This window comes from Brachyistius frenatus, unplaced genomic scaffold (assembly GCF_029030835.1).
Source record: "Brachyistius frenatus isolate BFR_SWC_R1_liver_20210118 unplaced genomic scaffold, ASM2903083v1 Contig_1, whole genome shotgun sequence".
NCBI classification, from domain to species: domain Eukaryota; kingdom Metazoa; phylum Chordata; class Actinopteri; family Embiotocidae; genus Brachyistius; species Brachyistius frenatus.
The window spans coordinates 2,391,716-2,410,930 of record NW_027210600.1 but is presented as its reverse complement, the minus strand read 5'-3'; the positions used below and the strand labels follow the sequence as shown (position 1 = coordinate 2,410,930).

Below are 19,215 nucleotides of genomic sequence, written 5' to 3'. Positions count from 1 at the left end.
CTCTTGCAAGACCTTAGTGTAGCTCCTTATTTGATTTTTCCTTATAATTCTGTGGGGATTGAAAAAGTCCTGCAGAGACACAAGAAGAATAAACACATGGGTCGCTACAATTACTTGTAATATGATATAATATGACTCAGTTTTATGGTAAAATATCTGTGACAGCTGTAAGAGCATGAATTGTTGCGCTATGAATAAAATAAATACTAATACTGGGGTGGACACAAAAAAATTAACATCTGTGTAATATTATAGAAACCAATACAAAATACTGCAATAAATTTTACCTTTGTAAAGCTGATAATATCCACTTTTGTTGACACTGTGAGAGAGAAGGTGATTCAGCTCTACGAAACGAAAACGTGGTAGAAACCTGACACTGTGGGAATGAGGTAGATGACAGGATTTCACTTTGGAGCACTTCTCTGAAGATTTGCGTAAAGAACCCTGATTTTTCAGACTATTGGTGTCCACAGCATGGCCAAGTATGGCTGAAAGACAAATATTGCTTGTCTTCATCTTAAACAGTACAAATTTTAAGAACTATCTTTGCAAAATAAGCAAAACTGGGGTAAATAAAAAAAAAAGAAACTTAAAAAAAAGCCGAGTTCAATGCCTTTTGCTCCTGGCTTTTTTTTTTAATCTGTTTTGACAGGACACTGCTGAGCTTGCTGAATTACTTTGGGTTCTATTTCGGTTTCATTGGTGGCAGCAGCTGACTGTTGCTCATCATCACTTTATAGATCATGGCACTAGCAGGAAACCATAAGCAGAAAGTGTGAGAGTGCTGCTTCAAAAAAAGAAAAACCATGAGGCTTGTTGCCACAGAAATGTTGACCAATCAACAAGACCTCAAACTGGTTTCTGTGAAAGGCAGAAGGGATGAACAGTGAGAAAACTAACCTGCATGTACTTGACAGAAAATTGCAACAAATCCTTCCCTCTGTGCAGCCAAGAAGTCGAGCTCCTGTGTCTCTTTACTTATTCTTCTACTATTCTTATTTTGTATGTTAACATCTCCAACTAATGCATTTTAGTGTGGACTACTTCCGCAGGTGCAAGATTAAATCTGTAACATAGACATGATCTCAGAGTTGTGGTGAAGCGTTTTTAAAACCAGTGTCTGTTCTCAATTTTCAGGATATTCAAATTCATCACTTCTGAGCAGAAAGGGTGTTGCAGCAAGTTAAGAAATAGGCCCTTGTAGCTCTTTACAGAAGATGCAGTGACTTGTCACTGTTCACAGAGCTGGGTTAACCACAGGCAGGCTTTAGGGGAGGGCGAGGAAGTTGCTGAAGATTTTCACATGAAAATTTAAACTGCATTAAATGTGAGAAAGACGCAGAAGAGGCAAACATGGCAGCCCTATGACAAATAACCTCCGTTTTGAGACACAGAAAATTCAGCGCATTACACCAGGAAACGTCTTGAGGATGTGTCTGTGAGCTTCCTTTTTAAGCTCTGATGGTATTTTGAGCTCTTGAGCAACAAAGTGGCTTCACAGAGGAAGAATTCAACAAAGAGAAGATTGCAATATGAGCAGAAACTGTTCGTAGAAGAAGGCGGACACATGAACTAAGTGAGCCAGCCCAACACGTGAGTATCGACTATTTTTACTCCACACATACGTTTTTGTTTTAAGTCTCTCTAAGTCTTCTATTGATTTTGATGATTTATTACTGAAAATTAATGTCCAAAAAGTCAGAAGCCCTAAAGGAAACTCAAAACTTCCAATTAAAAAAAAAAAAAAAATGTAAGTTTAACCTGAATTATTTCTCAATCTTTGACCCGGAGGCATCAGCAGTTTTACATTATCTGCTGTCTGTGTACACTGTTCTTTATATTCATATGTTTGTGTCCAGGGCAGTCCACACTTCAGTTAATGGGATGACAGCCATCCCGTGGAGGAGCAGCAGGAGGAAGCTGTCGCTCCTGGAGAAGCTGAGGTGCTGCCAGGAGGCATGGTGCCCCGCGGCACCCTGGGGTAGAGAGGGGGCCCACGCTGCTCTCTGTGGGACACCTGCTGGGGTGAGAACAAATCACCTAGTTCAAGCCTTATACCTTTATTACATGGCGTCTGGTCTTTAGTGTGGTTCCTTGGACTGAGTCGGACCATTGATCCACTCATCCAAGGAAATTCATGTTAATTTGTTTTTAATATTAAAAATTATTATTAATTTATATGAGTCTTTTACATATAATTCATTTAGCAAAGTGCAAAGCTTTAAGAAAAAGTTACAGCCTCCATACTGGAGACGACATTGCACTTAGTCTGAAGCATGTACTTTTATTCTGGCAAAAATCCCAAATTTAGATCATCATTAAAATAATACCAGCTCCTCCTTAAAGAGCAGAGGGTCTCGATCCCGGCCCACTACTCCTTTTGTTGCATTAAAGAAATCTCACTACATATAACTCATGAAAGCATGTATTTCTTTTTAACTTTGCTGACTTACAGATTTGGGTATTTACACAGAGATTTCTGACTTGCTTCTTTTTTTTTCATCAGTATTCCCCATCTCTCCATGTGTCCTCTCTCTGATCCTCTCTATTTCTTCCTCTCCTTGCTCCACTCATGTAACCCAGCTTGCAGCATATCATCCTGCCAGCACTTGGTTAGTTTGCTCCTCGTCAATTAATCCAATCCAAGTGTGATATGAAAAAAAGAAAACGCTGCATGAATGTTTGTGTGCCACACGGAAATTTTGTCAAACTACACACTTCTGTTCTCAGCCAGACTGAATGCTCACATACGACATTGAAAGTAGTTCCTTTTTCTGTTTGACATCCGATAACACAACAAACGGCTTTTTTGGCTAAATGCAGAAGCAGTGTTGAATAAAAGCGTGTGCGTAACAGGGAAATGACATGACACAGTGGATATGTCTGCTGCACAGAGAGAATGTGAGTAGAAGAGGAACATGTATTTATTATATATATAAATATGTTTTAATTTTAAAGCGTGATGTTCAGATTATTACCCAGAAATGCAAAACTCTGACTGGCAGCAAGTCATTGACTTTACTGTTACTGTTGATGTGGGAGGAGGATGTGTTGTGGAGGTTGTAGTTTTACTGGTATTTCTGATTTAAATGTTGAACAAAAAAGGGAATTGGCTCATTTCTGTTCCACTGGTAACAGTGAATGAGTGACAGTTTGGTGGCTGTTATGAATCACTGGAGAAATTATTGTTCATAATCTCCACTGCCTCGCTGCGTGTCTCACAAAACTTGGTACCTTGAAGTGAACTCTTTAGTTTTTATTTCAGTGCACACCGAAAGCCCAAAAGCCATTTCCTGTGTGTGTGTGTGTGTGTGTGTGTGTGTGTGTGTGTGTGTGTGTGTGTGTGTGTGTGTGTGTGTGTGTGTGTGTGTGTGTGTGTGTGTGTGTGTGTGTGTGTGTGTGTGTGTGTGTGTGTGTGTGTTTATAAATGTTTGCTGGTGTGTGAAAGCAATTCTGGAATTCAGTTGTGGTGATCTTATTATACGATTGAATTACATGCACTTTGTTTTACCCAAGTTATGTCTCAACCAGCTGCATTATTTTCTTTTAGTCTCTGTTTCTAACAGAATAATGTGATCACACCTACAAAGAGAACATTTATGCAGTCAAAGAAGCGTACTTGAGTTCACATTCACACCAAGTTATAAAAATAACCAAAACTTTACTGTACATTTTAGTTTTAGAAAACCAATTTAGTAATAATTCATGAAGAGATTAACAAACAAACCATTGATTGAGAAAAGATAACGTTGCCATTGTAGGCACAAGTCATACTAGACTGGATGGACAGTCTAAATGGACAGAGCAGAGGTGGTGAGTGTGAGTGGTGTCCACTTGATAAACCCAGTGACATACTGCACACTAGTGTCTCTCCTGTGTAGAGCAAAGTGTTTAATAGTGTTAGTGTTAGCATTGCATCCTGTGTGTTAGTGAGGTGTTTGGTAGGTGAGGCTGGGTAGTAACATTGAGTCAGTCGACCCCTGAGGTGTTATTCTGCAGTGATGGCACTTTGTCTTCAAAAGAGAGGTGAAGAACACATTTCACAACTGCTCTCAGTACAATCAGACATTTAGGAGCATCTCTATAGAAGAAACTGATCAAATCATAAACATGAAAATTCACTCTTGACCTTGAAAATATTTGGACTAAACAGTCTCAAGGTCAATGCCCATTTACTGTCTTTTTTAACATCGTTTTTCAGTTGTATTTTTTTCAGCGGATGCAGCTTGTTCTGATCTGATCGAAGGATCAGTTCTGCTCGTGGGGCTCAGTTTCTGGTTTTACTTTTAATACATGTGCAGAAGCACTAATATAACACAACGGAAAATGGAAAAGGTGAGAGATCCTGTGCCACTTTAGGATTAAACCAGTGTTCATAGAGCTGTATGAGTTGGCAAACAAACGCCGCAGCTCTAGTCAGCATTCATGAACCCTAGGAAATTTGCTGTGTGCATGACGCTCTGTCATCGAGATCAAATCAGCCCAGTGTTGTCACAGAAGGCCTGATGCCCTTTATTTAAAGTGCACTTTGAAACTAGCAGTTTTTTGTTTTTTGTCTTGGTCCATCCAGCTGTTTGTTTCTCTTCACGCCGCCTGGTTGCCATGGATTCACGTCATGTCACCTGCTAGTGTGAACATTAAGAGGAAACCTGTTCAACAGGCTTCGGAAACACTTCAGAAAGCTGAATGACTCAGTGTGTGTGTGTGTGTGTGTGTGTGTGTGTGTGTGTGTGTGTGTGTGTGTGTGTGTGTGTGTGTGTGTGTGTGTGTGTGTGTGTGTGTGTGTGTGTGTGTGTGTGTGTGTTTCCCTGCAGAGTTTCCTGGTTGTGCGGGACTCTGCAACATTTCAGCCCAGCCTCCTGTGTGTGTCTGCTGGAGCACCGGATAAAGACGTCCTCGATTTTAATATCAAAAGCAGCGGCACAGGTACAGACTATCTGCAGGCAAACATGGATCTACTAGTATTTCTTTTGTGTGTGTAATCCAGTTTCCCATCTGTCATGTTTATATCTAATAGGATCATGTTAAAGAGTCATCTGACCCTCCTGACCTGCAGCAACCTGCTCAGCATTATGAACCTCACAGTGCTTGAAAAAAACAAAACCTTGAATGTCTTGAAAATCTAGTGTGGAAATATAGCTAATGAAGATATGTTTATCTTCAGAATTCCCCTTTTGGTCTTCATGGTTCAGGTTTCCAGGAATGTATTTTTTTTTCTTCTCCTTCAGAACATTTTAGACTAATACTTCCCTCTGCCTGCCCACTCTTTCTCTGTTTCTCTGTGACAGTCCTCCAGCTGTCAGAGTCTTGTCTGTCTTTCTCTGACTTGGCTCAGCTGGTTCTCTTCTACTCTCTGACCAGGTAAGAAACTGACATATCACTGATGTCTGTGTGTGTTTGAACTTCCATTTAAACGTGGGTCTCTTTGCGGGACCATGTTGCATGGTGGTTTTGACCTCATATGTATATGTAGCCTCTTATAGGGCTCAGTAGCTGCATTTCTTTAACGTTTTTGTTAATAATAAGGTTGTTTGTCATTGTGTTTGCTTCCTATATGTTCTTTTCTGATTGTAAAATGTTTTGGGACAATGTTGCTGATTTTAAACTTTTAAAATCAAACTGAATTGAAGTGAATCACATCTTTACTCCATCCTAACTTTAGTTAAAAGCCCAATCAGCAAATCTTTGGACACTGAAAGAACTTTGGCCATTTTAAGGTCTGTGCAAACCTCTTAAATCCAACTGTTTAATCAGTTTTTTATCATTCCTCTCTTTGATCTCTGTGATCAGGGATGTGTTGGCTGTTTGTCTGTCAATTCCTCGCTGGATCTACAGTGTAAACGAGACAAAAACAGATCGTCTCTCTCAGCTTGAACCCAGTGAGTCTTTGCCTCTCTGAGCCTCCCTCTTCCAGAATCTATATTTTAAGAAAAATACAAAACCAGAGAGGCACTTACAGGAAACTGTCTCATTTCATGTGTTTCTCTTCTGAAGAAACGTGGCTTTCCACACCGCCGGAGGACCAGACAGATGAAATGACACACAGGGAGCCAAGCAGCATGATGTGCTCCATACAGGTATGTGGCATCGTGAGAAAGAGGGAGGAGTGGCCGTGCTCAAAGGGGAAAACAACTTCCTTGTTTGCACCATTGAGGAAGTTAAAAGCCAGATAGCTGACCAGAACATCTGATGGTGGAGAAGCATCGAAATATCAAACACCACACAGAGAAGGAAGCTCACATTTTACATAATGAACTTAATACTGAAATGCATTTAGTTTAACTTTCCATTTCATGTCAGTTTCTAAAATCTTATTTTTCTTTCAACCGAGTTTATTCTAAAATTCGCTTCTCGTCAATGGATTCGAAAACAGATGCTTCAAATTTCAATTATAATTTAAAAGGCAGAACTTGCTCATTTATAAATGTTGAGCTCAAAACATCTTCTAAATACTCTGTGAAGAATCCAGTATATTCGAGGTTCCTCTTAACTCTTAATGCTTTCAGCTTCTATGAAAGCGGTGAGTTTCCATCTTAAAATAGAGTTCGTGTCAATATTTACGTTATAATTCTGACTTCAAGGCTGTGATTTTTCCAGATGAGGTAAGGTTGCTCTGTGTCTCCTGGCATGCCAAACAGTGGACTAATGTGTTTGTCATATCAACTTTGAGATGATTATGTGTCAGCATTGTGTTTACAGTGTGGTCTACTTCCCAAGTGACCGTCAGCTTAATTGATGCTTCCACAACTTGCATTGAAAAGAGCTTATTTTTCACATTCATCGTGGTATTTAGTGAGTCCCGCCCTCCTAATTCTTAATTTTTTTTATGTTTTCCAAAGCTGACTTCCACCAACGGCGCCCTGTGTATCATCAATCCCCTCTACCTCCATGAGCATGGAGATGACTGGCTGACCCACAGGGCGACCGCCGCACAGCCTTCAAATAACAGACGAGAGCGACGCCTCAGCACCACCCGAAAATGGGCGGGGGCGGGGTTACAGAGCAAACGAGCCATCTCGTTGGAGCAGGAATCCTCCGCTGCCTGTACAGAGGGCTCAGGTCAGCTCAGTTTTATACATGAATAGATCATTTTAGAAGTTTGCACTAATATTGAGATGACCCAAATTAAGAAAACATATTTCCTCTGTTACATGTAGTAATGTTTGTCCGTGCATTTTAATTTCACTCTCACAGGTTTTGAGATTCACTGCACTTGAAAACGAATTGGAAAAACTTTTATTTTGAAAAGTTTAAAGGAAAAGTGATTTGTTTGTCAATACCTTTTTAACAGGGAATATTTATTCAGTCGAAATTTTCATTTTTTTAATCGAAACAGATATCATCAAACCTTATCAGGCTAAAACTGTCTGCATTGCTAAATCTTAGTGGGAAGTAGGAAAATCTCTCTTTTTTATTTGTGATTGGAGTAAAAATGCGGTCTCTGTGCTCCTTAATGTATTTTTTTAAAGTGGGCCGATTTGATTTCACTGCCAATGTGGTGTTTGTACTTCATGTTTCCTTGTCCAGGTCTAATCAGAGCAAGGTCAGCTGATTCACCACCAACCCCCAACACTCCAGCCGGGGTGGTCCTCCGGAGGCCCAGCCGAGATTCTGACACCACCTTACCACACAGAACGAGCACAGACAGCCTGCCTCTATCCACCCCCTCCACCCCTGGAAGCGTGACGCCCGAGCTGCAGCTCCACGACAGCCCCCTGCCTCAGTCCCCCCACAGGGTCTCCTGGATCGAGGATGGAGTCTGGCTGCCTCCGCCCAGGCCCTCCTCCTTGCTCCACCCCCCGTCGCTGGAGCTGGACTCGCTGTCGATCAGCAGCATCGAGGAAGAGCAGGAGTTTCAGATGCCAAACCCGGTGCACCACCACCCCTCAGCGCACCGATTGGCCGATAAGGTGATCCACCGGCTCTCGGCGGTGGGCCAGGTACTAGGAGGGCTGGTGTGCCCGAAGAAAAGACTAATCAATCGTGTGCAGGAGCTGAGCGAGCGGAAAGGCGGCGCGTTCGCAGAGTCTGTGAGAGGATTTGTGGAGACAATGCTGAAGAGAGGGACTCAAGGCAGCGAGGTCACGGGGTCAGAGTTCTTACAGGAAGCGAGGTCATCACTCATGTCAATCAGGGAGACACTGCTGGACTATCCAGAAATCCAGGCGTTATTGGACAGCATCACTGACTTAAATAACTCAGAGATTGGTGAGTGAGTTTATGGTGAATACTGACGATACACAACATTGACAGAACATGTTGTAACTCAGTGCATCATTGTTTAGTTCATTGCTCCTGACTTATCTGTTGACTCTGCTGTAGACTGCCTGGTGGAGCTTTCCCTCCACAAAGTGGCACTGAAGCCCGTCGCCATCCACCTCTACACCTGCATTCACACCTCCCACACCAGTGACGGCAGCTTCGAGCGTCTCCAGAGCAACCTGCGTGTGCTGGAGAGGAACCAGGTGGAGGAGCTCGGAGGATCGGAGGGAGTTGGAGTTCCAGACTCCGTCACCCTGGAGAGGATCCAACAGAGGTGGAGTAGTATGCACGAGGCATACTCCCCGAACAAGAAGGTCCAGATCCTGCTCAAAGTCTGCAAGAGCATCTATCACAGCATGAGTGCCAATGCTAGCTCAGGTAGCCTGCCGGTGTTTTCTTATAGTTACTATTGTGGTTCTAGTTGTTTGTATCCCATTGAAGTCAAACTCAACTCTGGTGCAGGTACAGCGTTTGGAGCAGATGATTTCCTGCCCTGCTTGACGTGGGTGCTGCTCCGTAGTGACCTGCTCACCTTACAGCTGGACACAGACTACATGATGGAGCTGCTGGACCCCACACAGCTGCAGGGAGAGGGTAAGACTCAAACTAGGTCAGGGTATCCTTTAAAGAAATGTCTGAATGTGGCAGCTGTACACTACAGATACCTTGACTTTGATACCAATTCCTGAATTCTACTTTTTTTTTTTTTTTTTTATACAAATTTTATTAAATCCATTTTAACAAAAAGAAAATGTGATTACCAAATTACAGTAAAAGTCTTTTGTTTTTATTGTAGTTTTGAGCGGGAGAGTGTAACCCAGGTTGTGGCTACAATATACACACGTTCCCCAAACACCTCACATGCATAGTATTGCTAGATGCTGCAGTTTACCGATGTGCCATCAGTACAGGCAAGCTAGCTTGCTGTGTACAGAGAGGTTTGCAGTCCTAAGTTGCTGAAGTGCATGCAGCGCAGGCTGGTGTTGGACCAAACATGATTTGGTAAAGAGTGAAAAGGCGTTCTAATGTGACATTTACTAAAGTTAAACCTGAGAGATTTTATCTACACTGGTGGGCTGCTCAAGCAAAGCTTCCGTCGGGGAAATGATGTGCTGGCTTACTGACACTGCTGAGATTTAGTCCCACGTAAAGAGACACTTGTGGGTTTTAGAATAAAAATGTGTAAATGCAGACTCGGTATCAAAATGTATTACCAAAAATAAATCCTCTTTGAAACTAGATCGTATCGAAGAAATTTGGTTGGTGCCATTAAAGTATTTCGTTACTCAAACACATCCTCGTGTTCAAAGTTTCTAAATCTAGTCTGAAACTACCGAGAGGTGTCTAATAAATTTTGTAGGATTTTCCAAACTTAGTAAATTGACTTAAGAATAACTGGGTTGACTGGTAGACCCAGTCTGGGTCTCTAAATGGAGGTTTAGGATTTCACAGTCTCTCTCTCTCTCTCTCTCTCTCGTATCAACAGGCGGCTACTACCTTACGACTCTGTACGCCTCTCTCTACTACATCAGCAGCTTCCAGCCACGATTGCCCGCCCGTCAGCTCAGCGTGGAAGCCCAGCAGTCTCTTAACCAATGGCATCGGCGGCGCACTCTGCACTGCGACCAATCGCGTCGCAGTCAGCACCGACGGACCATCCGCAGGCAGGTGTGTCGGGACAGGGGAGATGACACAGAAACTGGGGGTAACGAGGAAGGTGGGAGAGAACAGGAAGGTGCTGGTGTTGATGAGTCACAGAAGCAGACAGAAAGCATCACGGAGCCGCTGGAGGCACTGAGGGAGGAGACATCAGACTGTCAACCTGTGACACAGGAAGAGGGAGTAATGACCAAACAGGAGGATAGACAGACTGTTTGTAAAGCAGGAGAAGAGGACTGTAACGGAGAGGAAAGAGAGGAGCCGAGATGAAAACCAAAACAGCCAGGAGGTCAAAGTTGCTTAAAATGTTCTCACTGGGTCAAAATTCTACTAAACACAGGTAAATTCTTCCTTAAAAAAAGGCACAGAAAGCTTTTTATTTGAGTAATATATATGTCTAATGGGATGTTTGCCAACCTGATTGTTAGGAATACTTTGATAAACCTGAAGGGGTGATTAGGAGAGACGGGGAAATATATATTTTTTTAGGACTTTTCAAAAATGTTACCTTTTTTCTTGCAAGTTACTGAACACCTTTTATCGGCAGGACTTAAATATCACTGTAGTTCAACTGATTACAAAGTCCATGCTGAAGCCAAAGAGTTACAAGTGGATGCTGCTCTGAGGTCGTGTGTCAAAGAGATTGTTAACACACTGGAATAAATTACATTGAATTTACTGTCATAAAAGAACAGAAGTGTTTATAGAAAAAGTGATTGAATTCATGCTTATTTAGGCACCTAAATAAATCCAAGTAATTTAATACTGTAAATATATCACAGGAACAGTGTTTCCTCTTAGCGGATACTTTACGTCTAACAATTGATCACATTGATCGATTAATAACGTGGCTAGTCGTCAGCAATCAGTCCACCTTTTTTTTCAGTAAACATAAGCAAATTTCTGTTATATCTTATACAGGAGCTTTGTCACACCTCATTGTTTTCTTAAATTGATTCTCCTGACATTTTGTAAGGTACCACCTGAGTTGGAATTGTTTGATATTTCAATTTATACAGGTTTAAATTTCAAAATACATTACTATGATAATAGACAATAAATTTGAAAAGAGAGTAAAGTAATGAAATAAAAAAGTGTGTTGTGTAGTTTGTAGCTGCTTTTTTCACTACTTGTGGCTGTTTTCAGAAAAGCAAAAAGCTCTGAACGATGCAGACCCTGTTTGTCTTTTCAGAATATTCTAATTGCAGGTCATTGAGCTCGTAGCAGAAAAGTAAGACATCTTTCTCAAGTTGCTGAGGACTAAAATAATACAAGTACCCAAACAGTAGACTTGTATTTATCAGAGCACAATGCCAATTTGCTCCTTGAACAGACAGTCCAAAAAACAACAACAAAATTACAAAACAAACCCCAAAAATGAAATGAAATTAATGAAGTCATGCACGTTTTGTTGGTTCTGCTCTTCAGGCAGGAAATAAGTAAATTACATGCACTGTTGCTGAAACACATATTATTATAACAGACATTATATCATCGTTTTGGCCTCTCAAGTGATGCCTACACAACAGAAATATATGTTTTTCCGTTGGACCACTAGAGGGCAGCATTACACCTTCTCTGAGATGAACAGCTTTTATCCTCTTGGTTGCAGTTTTCAGAAGCAGGTTTGCTCTTGGATATTTTTCTTACACACACCAAACAACTTAACATACAATACTTAAAATTCTGTACATGTTGTGGGTTTAAGCTTCCTTGAAGTGGCAGCTGAAACTGAAGCAGGTTATAGAAGTTACAGTCACTGGACTAAAAGGAGTTGAAGTGGCTACAGCAGAAGGTGCAGATGAAGTGCTGGAAAAATTGTAAATGTCAGCTAAAATTAAAGGACTTAAAAGAGCTGATCAGCAGCAGCACATTAAAAGTAGTTGAATGAAGGGTTGCGTTTGAGTGCTGACACAATCTAAAGTGACAGCTATAAACATCAGGAATTAAAGGATGTGAAGTGACCAGAAGTGAAGCTCTTTAAATATGTTGCAATGATAGTTGAAGTCAAAGCAATTAAGAAGATATACCTGATAAAGTTGGATCACAAAGGCCGACGGTTAAAGCACTGAGGGGAGATAAACTAAACCTAAAATACATAGAAGAAGCAGTGAAATCAATTGAAGGAGTGAAACAAGCAGTGGAACTTGTGAGGGAGGGTAAATAAAAATGAGGCATCAAACATAAGTAAAGATGAAGATGGAACACTTAAATAAATTAAATTAACACCCCACTAATGAGCTTTTTAAGGAGTTGAAGTGGTAGTGGAAATTAAAGGTTAACGATTTGAAGCTGCAGTTGAAGTGGAAGCACATCTAGCAGTTGAAGCGACAGTAGAAGTTAAAGTACTTGAAAGTAGCCATTGATATTAAAGCAATGAAATATGTAAATGTAAATAAGTGAGAATCAGAACACCTGAAAGTAAACTGGTATGGGGACAGTTAAGGTTATGGCACTTTAAAGCAGGTGTAGTGGAAAATAAAGTCCGAGCACACAGTTAGTTTAGTTAAAGGAGCACAAGTGAGATTTTAAAAGGCAGTTGAAATGTTTGTAGGAAGTGACGAGGCAATAAGATAACATTTTATCTATTTTAATCGTGATTAGTCATTTTTTTTCTTGTAATTTCCATAACAACTTAAAACAAGGTCAGTTTTAAATCGTTATTGTAAAGCAATTATTTTTCTCAATTACGCTGTAATTAACACGCTGTACATTCAAATGGTACCACAATAGTTAATGAATGCACATACATCGAGCATGTACACATGTAAATAGTTACGGGGGCCTCTTATGTAAATGTGAGCACACAGCTTCATGTACACACACATATGGAACCGTCTCATTGCTGCATTTGAAATGACTGGGCCAATCAAATTTGCCTAATGAGACATCTGGCTTTCTGCCTGCATGTGGATGTCAACCCCAGAAACAGCTGGGCCTTAACACACACACACACACACACACACACACACACACACACACACACACACACACACACACACACACACACACACACACACACACACACACACATATATATATACACACGCTCCCATTTTCTCTTCATACACTTTATCAGTGCTTTTAGATCTGGTGAAAGACACCGAGTTAAACACGCTGAATAATTTCGCGAGCATGCAAACACACACACACACACACACACACACACACACACACACACACACACACACACACACACACAGGTAAAATTTGGAGAAGCATTGAGGAGAGAGTTACGGTCTGGACCACACTGGCCAGTGCATAATGTCAGACACTGACTCTCCCACACGCATTTCTTTCACACGTGATATATTATGCATACATGAGTGTGTAACACACTCACCACTGCCATAAATTAGATATATGGCAGTGGCAGTGGAGGAGGGGGTGTGCAGAGACGAGGAGGAGTTTGTGCGTGTGTGTGTGTGTGTGTGTGTGTGTGTGTGTGTGTGTGTGTGAGAGAGAGAGTGAGAATGAGGAGGAGGAGGAGGAGGAGGAGGAGGGGGGCACAGATGGCTGTGGCCTGAGGCATTTGAGGTACTGCAGCTAAACATGGGGACTGCAACACACACGAACACGCACACCAATACAGACTATTAAATGCTGCTTTGATATACACATAAACATACAGTGTGCAGAAGGGGAGATACGAGTTACATACAGTACAGACATACGGTGGCACTACTTCCTCAGTGTCCACAACTATTACTGAGGAAAAAACTGATATATATATATATATTTTTTTAAAAGATGATTAACGACAGTTTGCTTGCTTGAAAATTTAGATTTAATGTTATTTAACACATCTATATAGTAATATGATTACAAAGTTAAATTAATTTTCTCCACTATGTTAAAATTATAGTGAGTTGCTTTACAGATTAAAATTTGACAGTGGTACAAGGCGTGGTACGGTAATTTCTTGCAGACACCACAAAAAACTAAAATAAAAATGTTTAAAAAGGGCCACATATTTGCAAAAACACTGCTCAAGTTTCCATTAGCATTAGTAATAAGGATTTGAGAAAAAAATAAATAAACATGTTACATTTATATTCAACAAAGAAAAATAAAATACTATTTTGTTTGGGATGACCATTTTTTTTTTTTTTTGAGAAATCTACCATTCAAACACTTTATTGGCAATAAAACAATAAAAAATACATTTGCATTTGTATGCTACATTATATAAAAACTGTTGAGTTGCTCTGTCTGGTTTTGATTATTGTCATACACACACTGAGCTTACAGTGACCCAAACCTGCCTCACTTTAAGCTCCTCTTAAATCAGTTTGGATGAAGTGCAGCGAGTCAGACGGCATCTTTACTGTCCTGCCCTGCCATGTCTTCATCTGTCACTCGTCCCCACCATACTACATGTAAGTGTCTTTGTCTTTACTGCAGCCTTTTCAGAGGCTGTCACCATCCAGCAGCTTGCCTCTGTCGCGCTTCGTTCACACAGCCACAATAAAACTTTCTCCCTTTCTCTTCCTCTTTCTGACCCTCCTGGGGCTCCTCTGTGCTCTTCGTCCGCATTCCTCCATTCTTTTCTCTTTCTCTACCCCTCCCTCTCTTTTTACTCCCTCCCTCCCTCCCCCTCCCTCCCTCCCTCCTCCTCCCCTAGCTCTCTCCCACTTGTCTGAACTCTGACAGGTGTGTAATTGAATGATTAATGACCGCCAGAGAAACCCTCCTCCCACACAAACACACACACACACACACACACACACACACACACACACACACACACACACACACACACACACACACACACACACACACACACACACACACACACACACACACACACACATATATATTCATGCAGCTACACACACAGGTGTGCACATTTTCACATTACACACATGTGTGTTCATTTTGCTTTTACAGCCTGAATGGTCAAATTCAAACCAGTAGGAGTTGAACTGATGGAAACATTATGAGGAGTGTAGCAATACACCGAGTGCAATATATACGTGAAGTCGCCCCGCACGGGGCCAACATGTAACAGCGCTGCAATGGAGCTCATTCCACATGCCAATCACACTGTTGTCATTTTATACAGCATTACATCATATATGATTTTTATAAAAATACATTTCCTTTAAAAAAAAAAATTGTTTTATATTTTCTTTAGTCATTTTCTAAAAATGTAGCTGATTTGTGAAGTTGTACGGCTCAATAATCTACTGGTGTACCACACACCCGCCTCCACAGGCTACATTACAAATCCTTTTCTAAACCTCGTAAACACACTTTACACGTAAACACATACCAGCATGTTCTGGCTTCCTTTTTCATTCTGTTCGTCAACATGAAGGCAGGTTTTATGCAGTGTCATTTCCACCCAATGGAGTCTGTTGGTGAGAGACGAAGCTGGCAATTGGTCCAAGCTAATTATAATCTGAGGTTATATGATTTTGAATTATATTGTATGTGAGGCCTGCACACTGATGTACGATTAAAGCGAGACTGTTGATTTTTCTGCTTACTTTTGAACAAATGTGAATAAAGTGCTTCATTTTAAAGTAGATCAACTAGTTCAGCAGGAAAAAAAGACTACCCATTTTGATATTTCATATTTAGAAAACATATTTAGGTCAATCTTCCTATGTGACAGAGATATGTACCATTAAACAGTTTGACATGTTTTTACACTTTGGGTTTTGTATGGATGAATCAAATGTTAAGCTTTAAAGGTACTAGTAGCTGTTTCCCTTAGTTACCAGTCTTTATGCATCACACAGACATGAGACTGGCAGGAATATTCTCATCTCATGATGAGAGCATATTCCCCAAAAAGTCTGAAACATTTTTTTTTAAGCAAATACTTGTGATACAGAAACCATACATTTTGACATGTTACCCTCAAAACGTTTTAAGTGCTCCAAGGTATTCCTCCCCCAGTCAATGTAAACTATAGTGTCATTGTTTCTAAATTACTGCAAATGCATCCTGGGCATTTTTGTAACGATATTTCTTGTTGTTTGTCAGCGGACACCAATCAACCCAGTATCCCACTGAAGGGTGTAATACACTGCGACAGTCTCACATTTTGGCCCAAATAAGCATGAAAAGCGTTGCCTTTGGTTTAGGCATCAAAAACCACATGGTTAGGGTTAGACAACGATCATGGTTTGGGGTTAAAACAAGTCATTTTACGTATAATGTTAAATACGTCGCACATACATTACTTTAAAAAGTCCATGCTGACCTTTGCTTTCTGACAGACTTGAACGCCAGCCTCCTGGATGAAACTGCTGTGTTTGTTTTATTCACCCCCCCCCCCACCCTACTCCTCCCAATGAGGTCTATATCACTCTTAGTACCACATTGAATGAAAATGTGCTGGTCACACATGCGTGTACTTTTCCCGCTATAGGCGAAGCCAAACGTGACACTGATACGGTGTCCTCTAGTGGGCTGATTGGTGTATTGCACACTTTGCCGTAATATTGGGCTGCACCAATATATCTGATCTAAGAAAGAAATTGTAAATTGATTTGCTTTATATACAACACTTCATGGAAAAAACACTTCCTGTTATATTTTTTTTGTCTTATTTCCCCTCACCCCCTTTTTCTTGAACAGATAAAAGATTTTAAATGACTCATTTTTCATTTTTATATTGGTTTAAACCAACAACATAATTCTAATTATAGGCAGTGTGTAGTCTTCCATGTGCATACTTCTTGATTACGGACCGAGCATTTAGTCATTTGATATTTTGACATTTAGAAATCTAAAAGCTGATGAAAAATGTCATTATTTTTTTTTTCTTTCCCACAACAACCTTTGTGAAAAAACTGATTTCAATTTCCAATTGTCACATTGGAGGTCACACTGAAACAAAAGTGGTCGCACTGCTTTACATGACAGTGTTGTGAAAAAGATTACCAGGCAAACAAACCTGTAAGGAGGTGAAAGAGTAAAAGTGAGGGGCCGGTCGAGTCCAACATGGCCGAGAGGTGAGTGCATAGAGGGACAAAGAGAAAAGAAAAGTGGAGGGGTGCTGAGGTCAGGACCTGGGTGCCAGGGAGAACAGCCATTTCCTGTTGACCTCTGTCTGAACTCTGGCCCCTGACCCCCCCACTGCTCCAGGCCAACTGGGGGCAGGACAAGGGTGGGGTATCTAGTGTTTGTTGTGTGCTCGGGGTGCTGTGGGAGGATGTAGGATGGCAAGAGGTGGAATTATGTATGGATGTTTGATGGCTAAAGAGATGCGGAGCAGAAGAGAGGTGAAGGTTACTGATACGACGTGTGCATCTCGAACTGCGAGAGGAAATTTAGGGGTGAACATGTAGAGGTTTTGCTAGTTTGTATTTGTCAATGCACGATATCATCCCGAGTTGAAGTGATAAACGGACAGTAGAGAAGACTGTGTGCTCTGGTCTGTGCTATAAAGCATTTTAAAAAATCGGACTTCTTTCCTCCCTGTGATAATCCAGCCTGTGTGACAGATCTGTGCAGCTGCAGCCTGAGGCACCTGCCAAAGATAAACAGATCGTCGGAGTGACATGACTTATGATTATAAAAAAGGAGGAACATTACACCTATTTGTCAAGAAAAAGTCATTTGAAAGTGAATGGATGTTTGTTATGAAAGTTTGAATACCTCAGAAGTCACATTTTTTCTAAATGGAGTGGGTTGTTGTAAATCAGGAGCACACTTGATTTACTTAGGCTGCTTTTTTCATTCGTTTTGCTGTCTGGTTTTTAGCACCTGCAAAAGATTTTTGGAGCACTGTTTGTCTGTCGTTAATAAGGAATTATTAAAGATTGGAAGCCGGATACAGAGAATGCATACAGTATGTATATATCTGCATAATTTGGTAAATCTTTAGGTCTGAAAGTAATAGAAAAATCAACCATTTGAGCACCTCAAATATATTTCCAAGGAAGGTGTGTGTGCTAAAGTTTTTTTTTTTTAAAGATAAATACATTTCTGTTTCTGTAAAATCAAAAACAACCAGTATTTTGCTCATAAAAGGCCGTTTCTGAGCTTTGTCTGCCCTGCACTGAAGCTCAGTAATATATTTTCAAACAAACAAAGATCCATTGACTTTGATTGTATACCTGCTTTTAAGTAAAAACCCTGATACAATAAACACTACACACTGATTTTCATACTGATTTCAGAGCAGTTCAGTGCTTTCTTGAGTTCCTAATCTTTCTCTGGTCGTGATAATGTTTGGTGTGGGATGGGAACCTGATGATTTTTCTAACAGACTTGTGAAAATACCTGTAGAAATCTGTACTAAAAGGTTACAGTGCAGATTTATATAGAAACATGTCTAGTGTTATTTGGTACAAACCTTAATAATTAATAGAAACAGTTACAAAGTGGAACCTTCTCAGTAACCAAAAGTCAAATATTTCCATGACACAGTCTCATTAGCTGTAGAAACATGCAGGTTTAATGCCCAAGCTTGAAGATGAAGTCTCTGTCATGTTTTTGTTCATTATAGTACGACAATCTGTACTACGTGTTGGGTGCGTTATTATTTACAATCTTCATAAACAGTGTCATCAATTCAGCATGTATATAAAGTTATATGCAGATGATACAAAGCTCTTCATCTACAAAAGCTACGGCAGGACCGCAGTCTGTCTATAATGTTCATCAGACTCTTTTGCGTGAACCTAAACTTACATTACATGCCCAAAAAAAGTCTTAATTTTTAACTTTAAAAACTGCCATAAAATGTAGATAAAGATATAAAATATCATAACAAATATTTATGATATTTTCTGGTCTTGAGGACCAAAAAAACATCATCCAGTCAATCATCATGGCTGTGTGATGACTGCACTCTCATGCTGTTCATTTCCCTTTAAAATACTTTGATGCAACAAGAAGTGAACTACCAGTACATTTTGTTTATAATTTTCTATTATCAAAACTGCCTCCATATATCATATGTCGTCTTGAATTTAAAACAGTACTTCAGATCCCAGGAGAAGAATATCAACAAGGGGAATAGCCTTCAATACTTTAAATAACGTTACAATTTTGAACTCTCATCCCATTTGGCTGAATTTGAACATGTTTAGATACAGTAAGTGTGTGATTGTTTGTAATGCTGTTTGTTTGGCTGGTCATGTTGTTGTCTTTAGTTTCCCCTGCTGTACTCAAGTCTCTGTTGCAAATGAGACATAATTCAATAAGAGGTTTTATAATTTAAGCAGTATAAATCATCATGACCTTTTCTGCTAATCGAATAATGGCGCAAAACAAATTATAAAAGTTCAACTTTTTTTTCTAAAATTTACTATTACTCCAGATATCTTC

The 19,215-nt window shown here is 40.3% G+C and overlaps 2 protein-coding genes across 4 annotated transcripts in view; one reads left to right on the top strand and one right to left on the bottom strand.

Annotated features, from left to right (window-relative positions):
* meis3 (myeloid ecotropic viral integration site 3) overlaps positions 1-19,215 on the bottom strand; it is a 67,229-nt gene that overhangs the window by 34,600 nt on the left and 13,414 nt on the right. The gene's annotated exons all lie outside the window — the stretch shown is intronic.
* Positions 8-13,142, top strand: rinl (Ras and Rab interactor-like). Of its 3 annotated transcripts, XM_069695934.1 has the most exons (11): positions 8-1,596; positions 1,863-2,028; positions 4,818-4,929; positions 5,292-5,364; positions 5,794-5,882; positions 5,998-6,080; positions 6,843-7,062; positions 7,531-8,211; positions 8,326-8,643; positions 8,728-8,859; positions 9,752-13,142. In XM_069695934.1, the coding sequence occupies exons 2-11, from the start codon at positions 1,888-1,890 to the stop codon at positions 10,192-10,194; spliced, it is 2,292 nt and encodes a 763-aa protein (XP_069552035.1). In that variant the 5' UTR covers positions 8-1,596; positions 1,863-1,887; the 3' UTR covers positions 10,195-13,142. The 3 variants fall into 3 exon arrangements, with proteins under 3 accessions (XP_069552035.1, XP_069551952.1, XP_069552121.1); XM_069695851.1 differs by having other exon boundaries at positions 8-2,028; XM_069696020.1 differs by lacking the exons at positions 8-1,596; positions 1,863-2,028 and adding an exon at positions 2,208-2,615.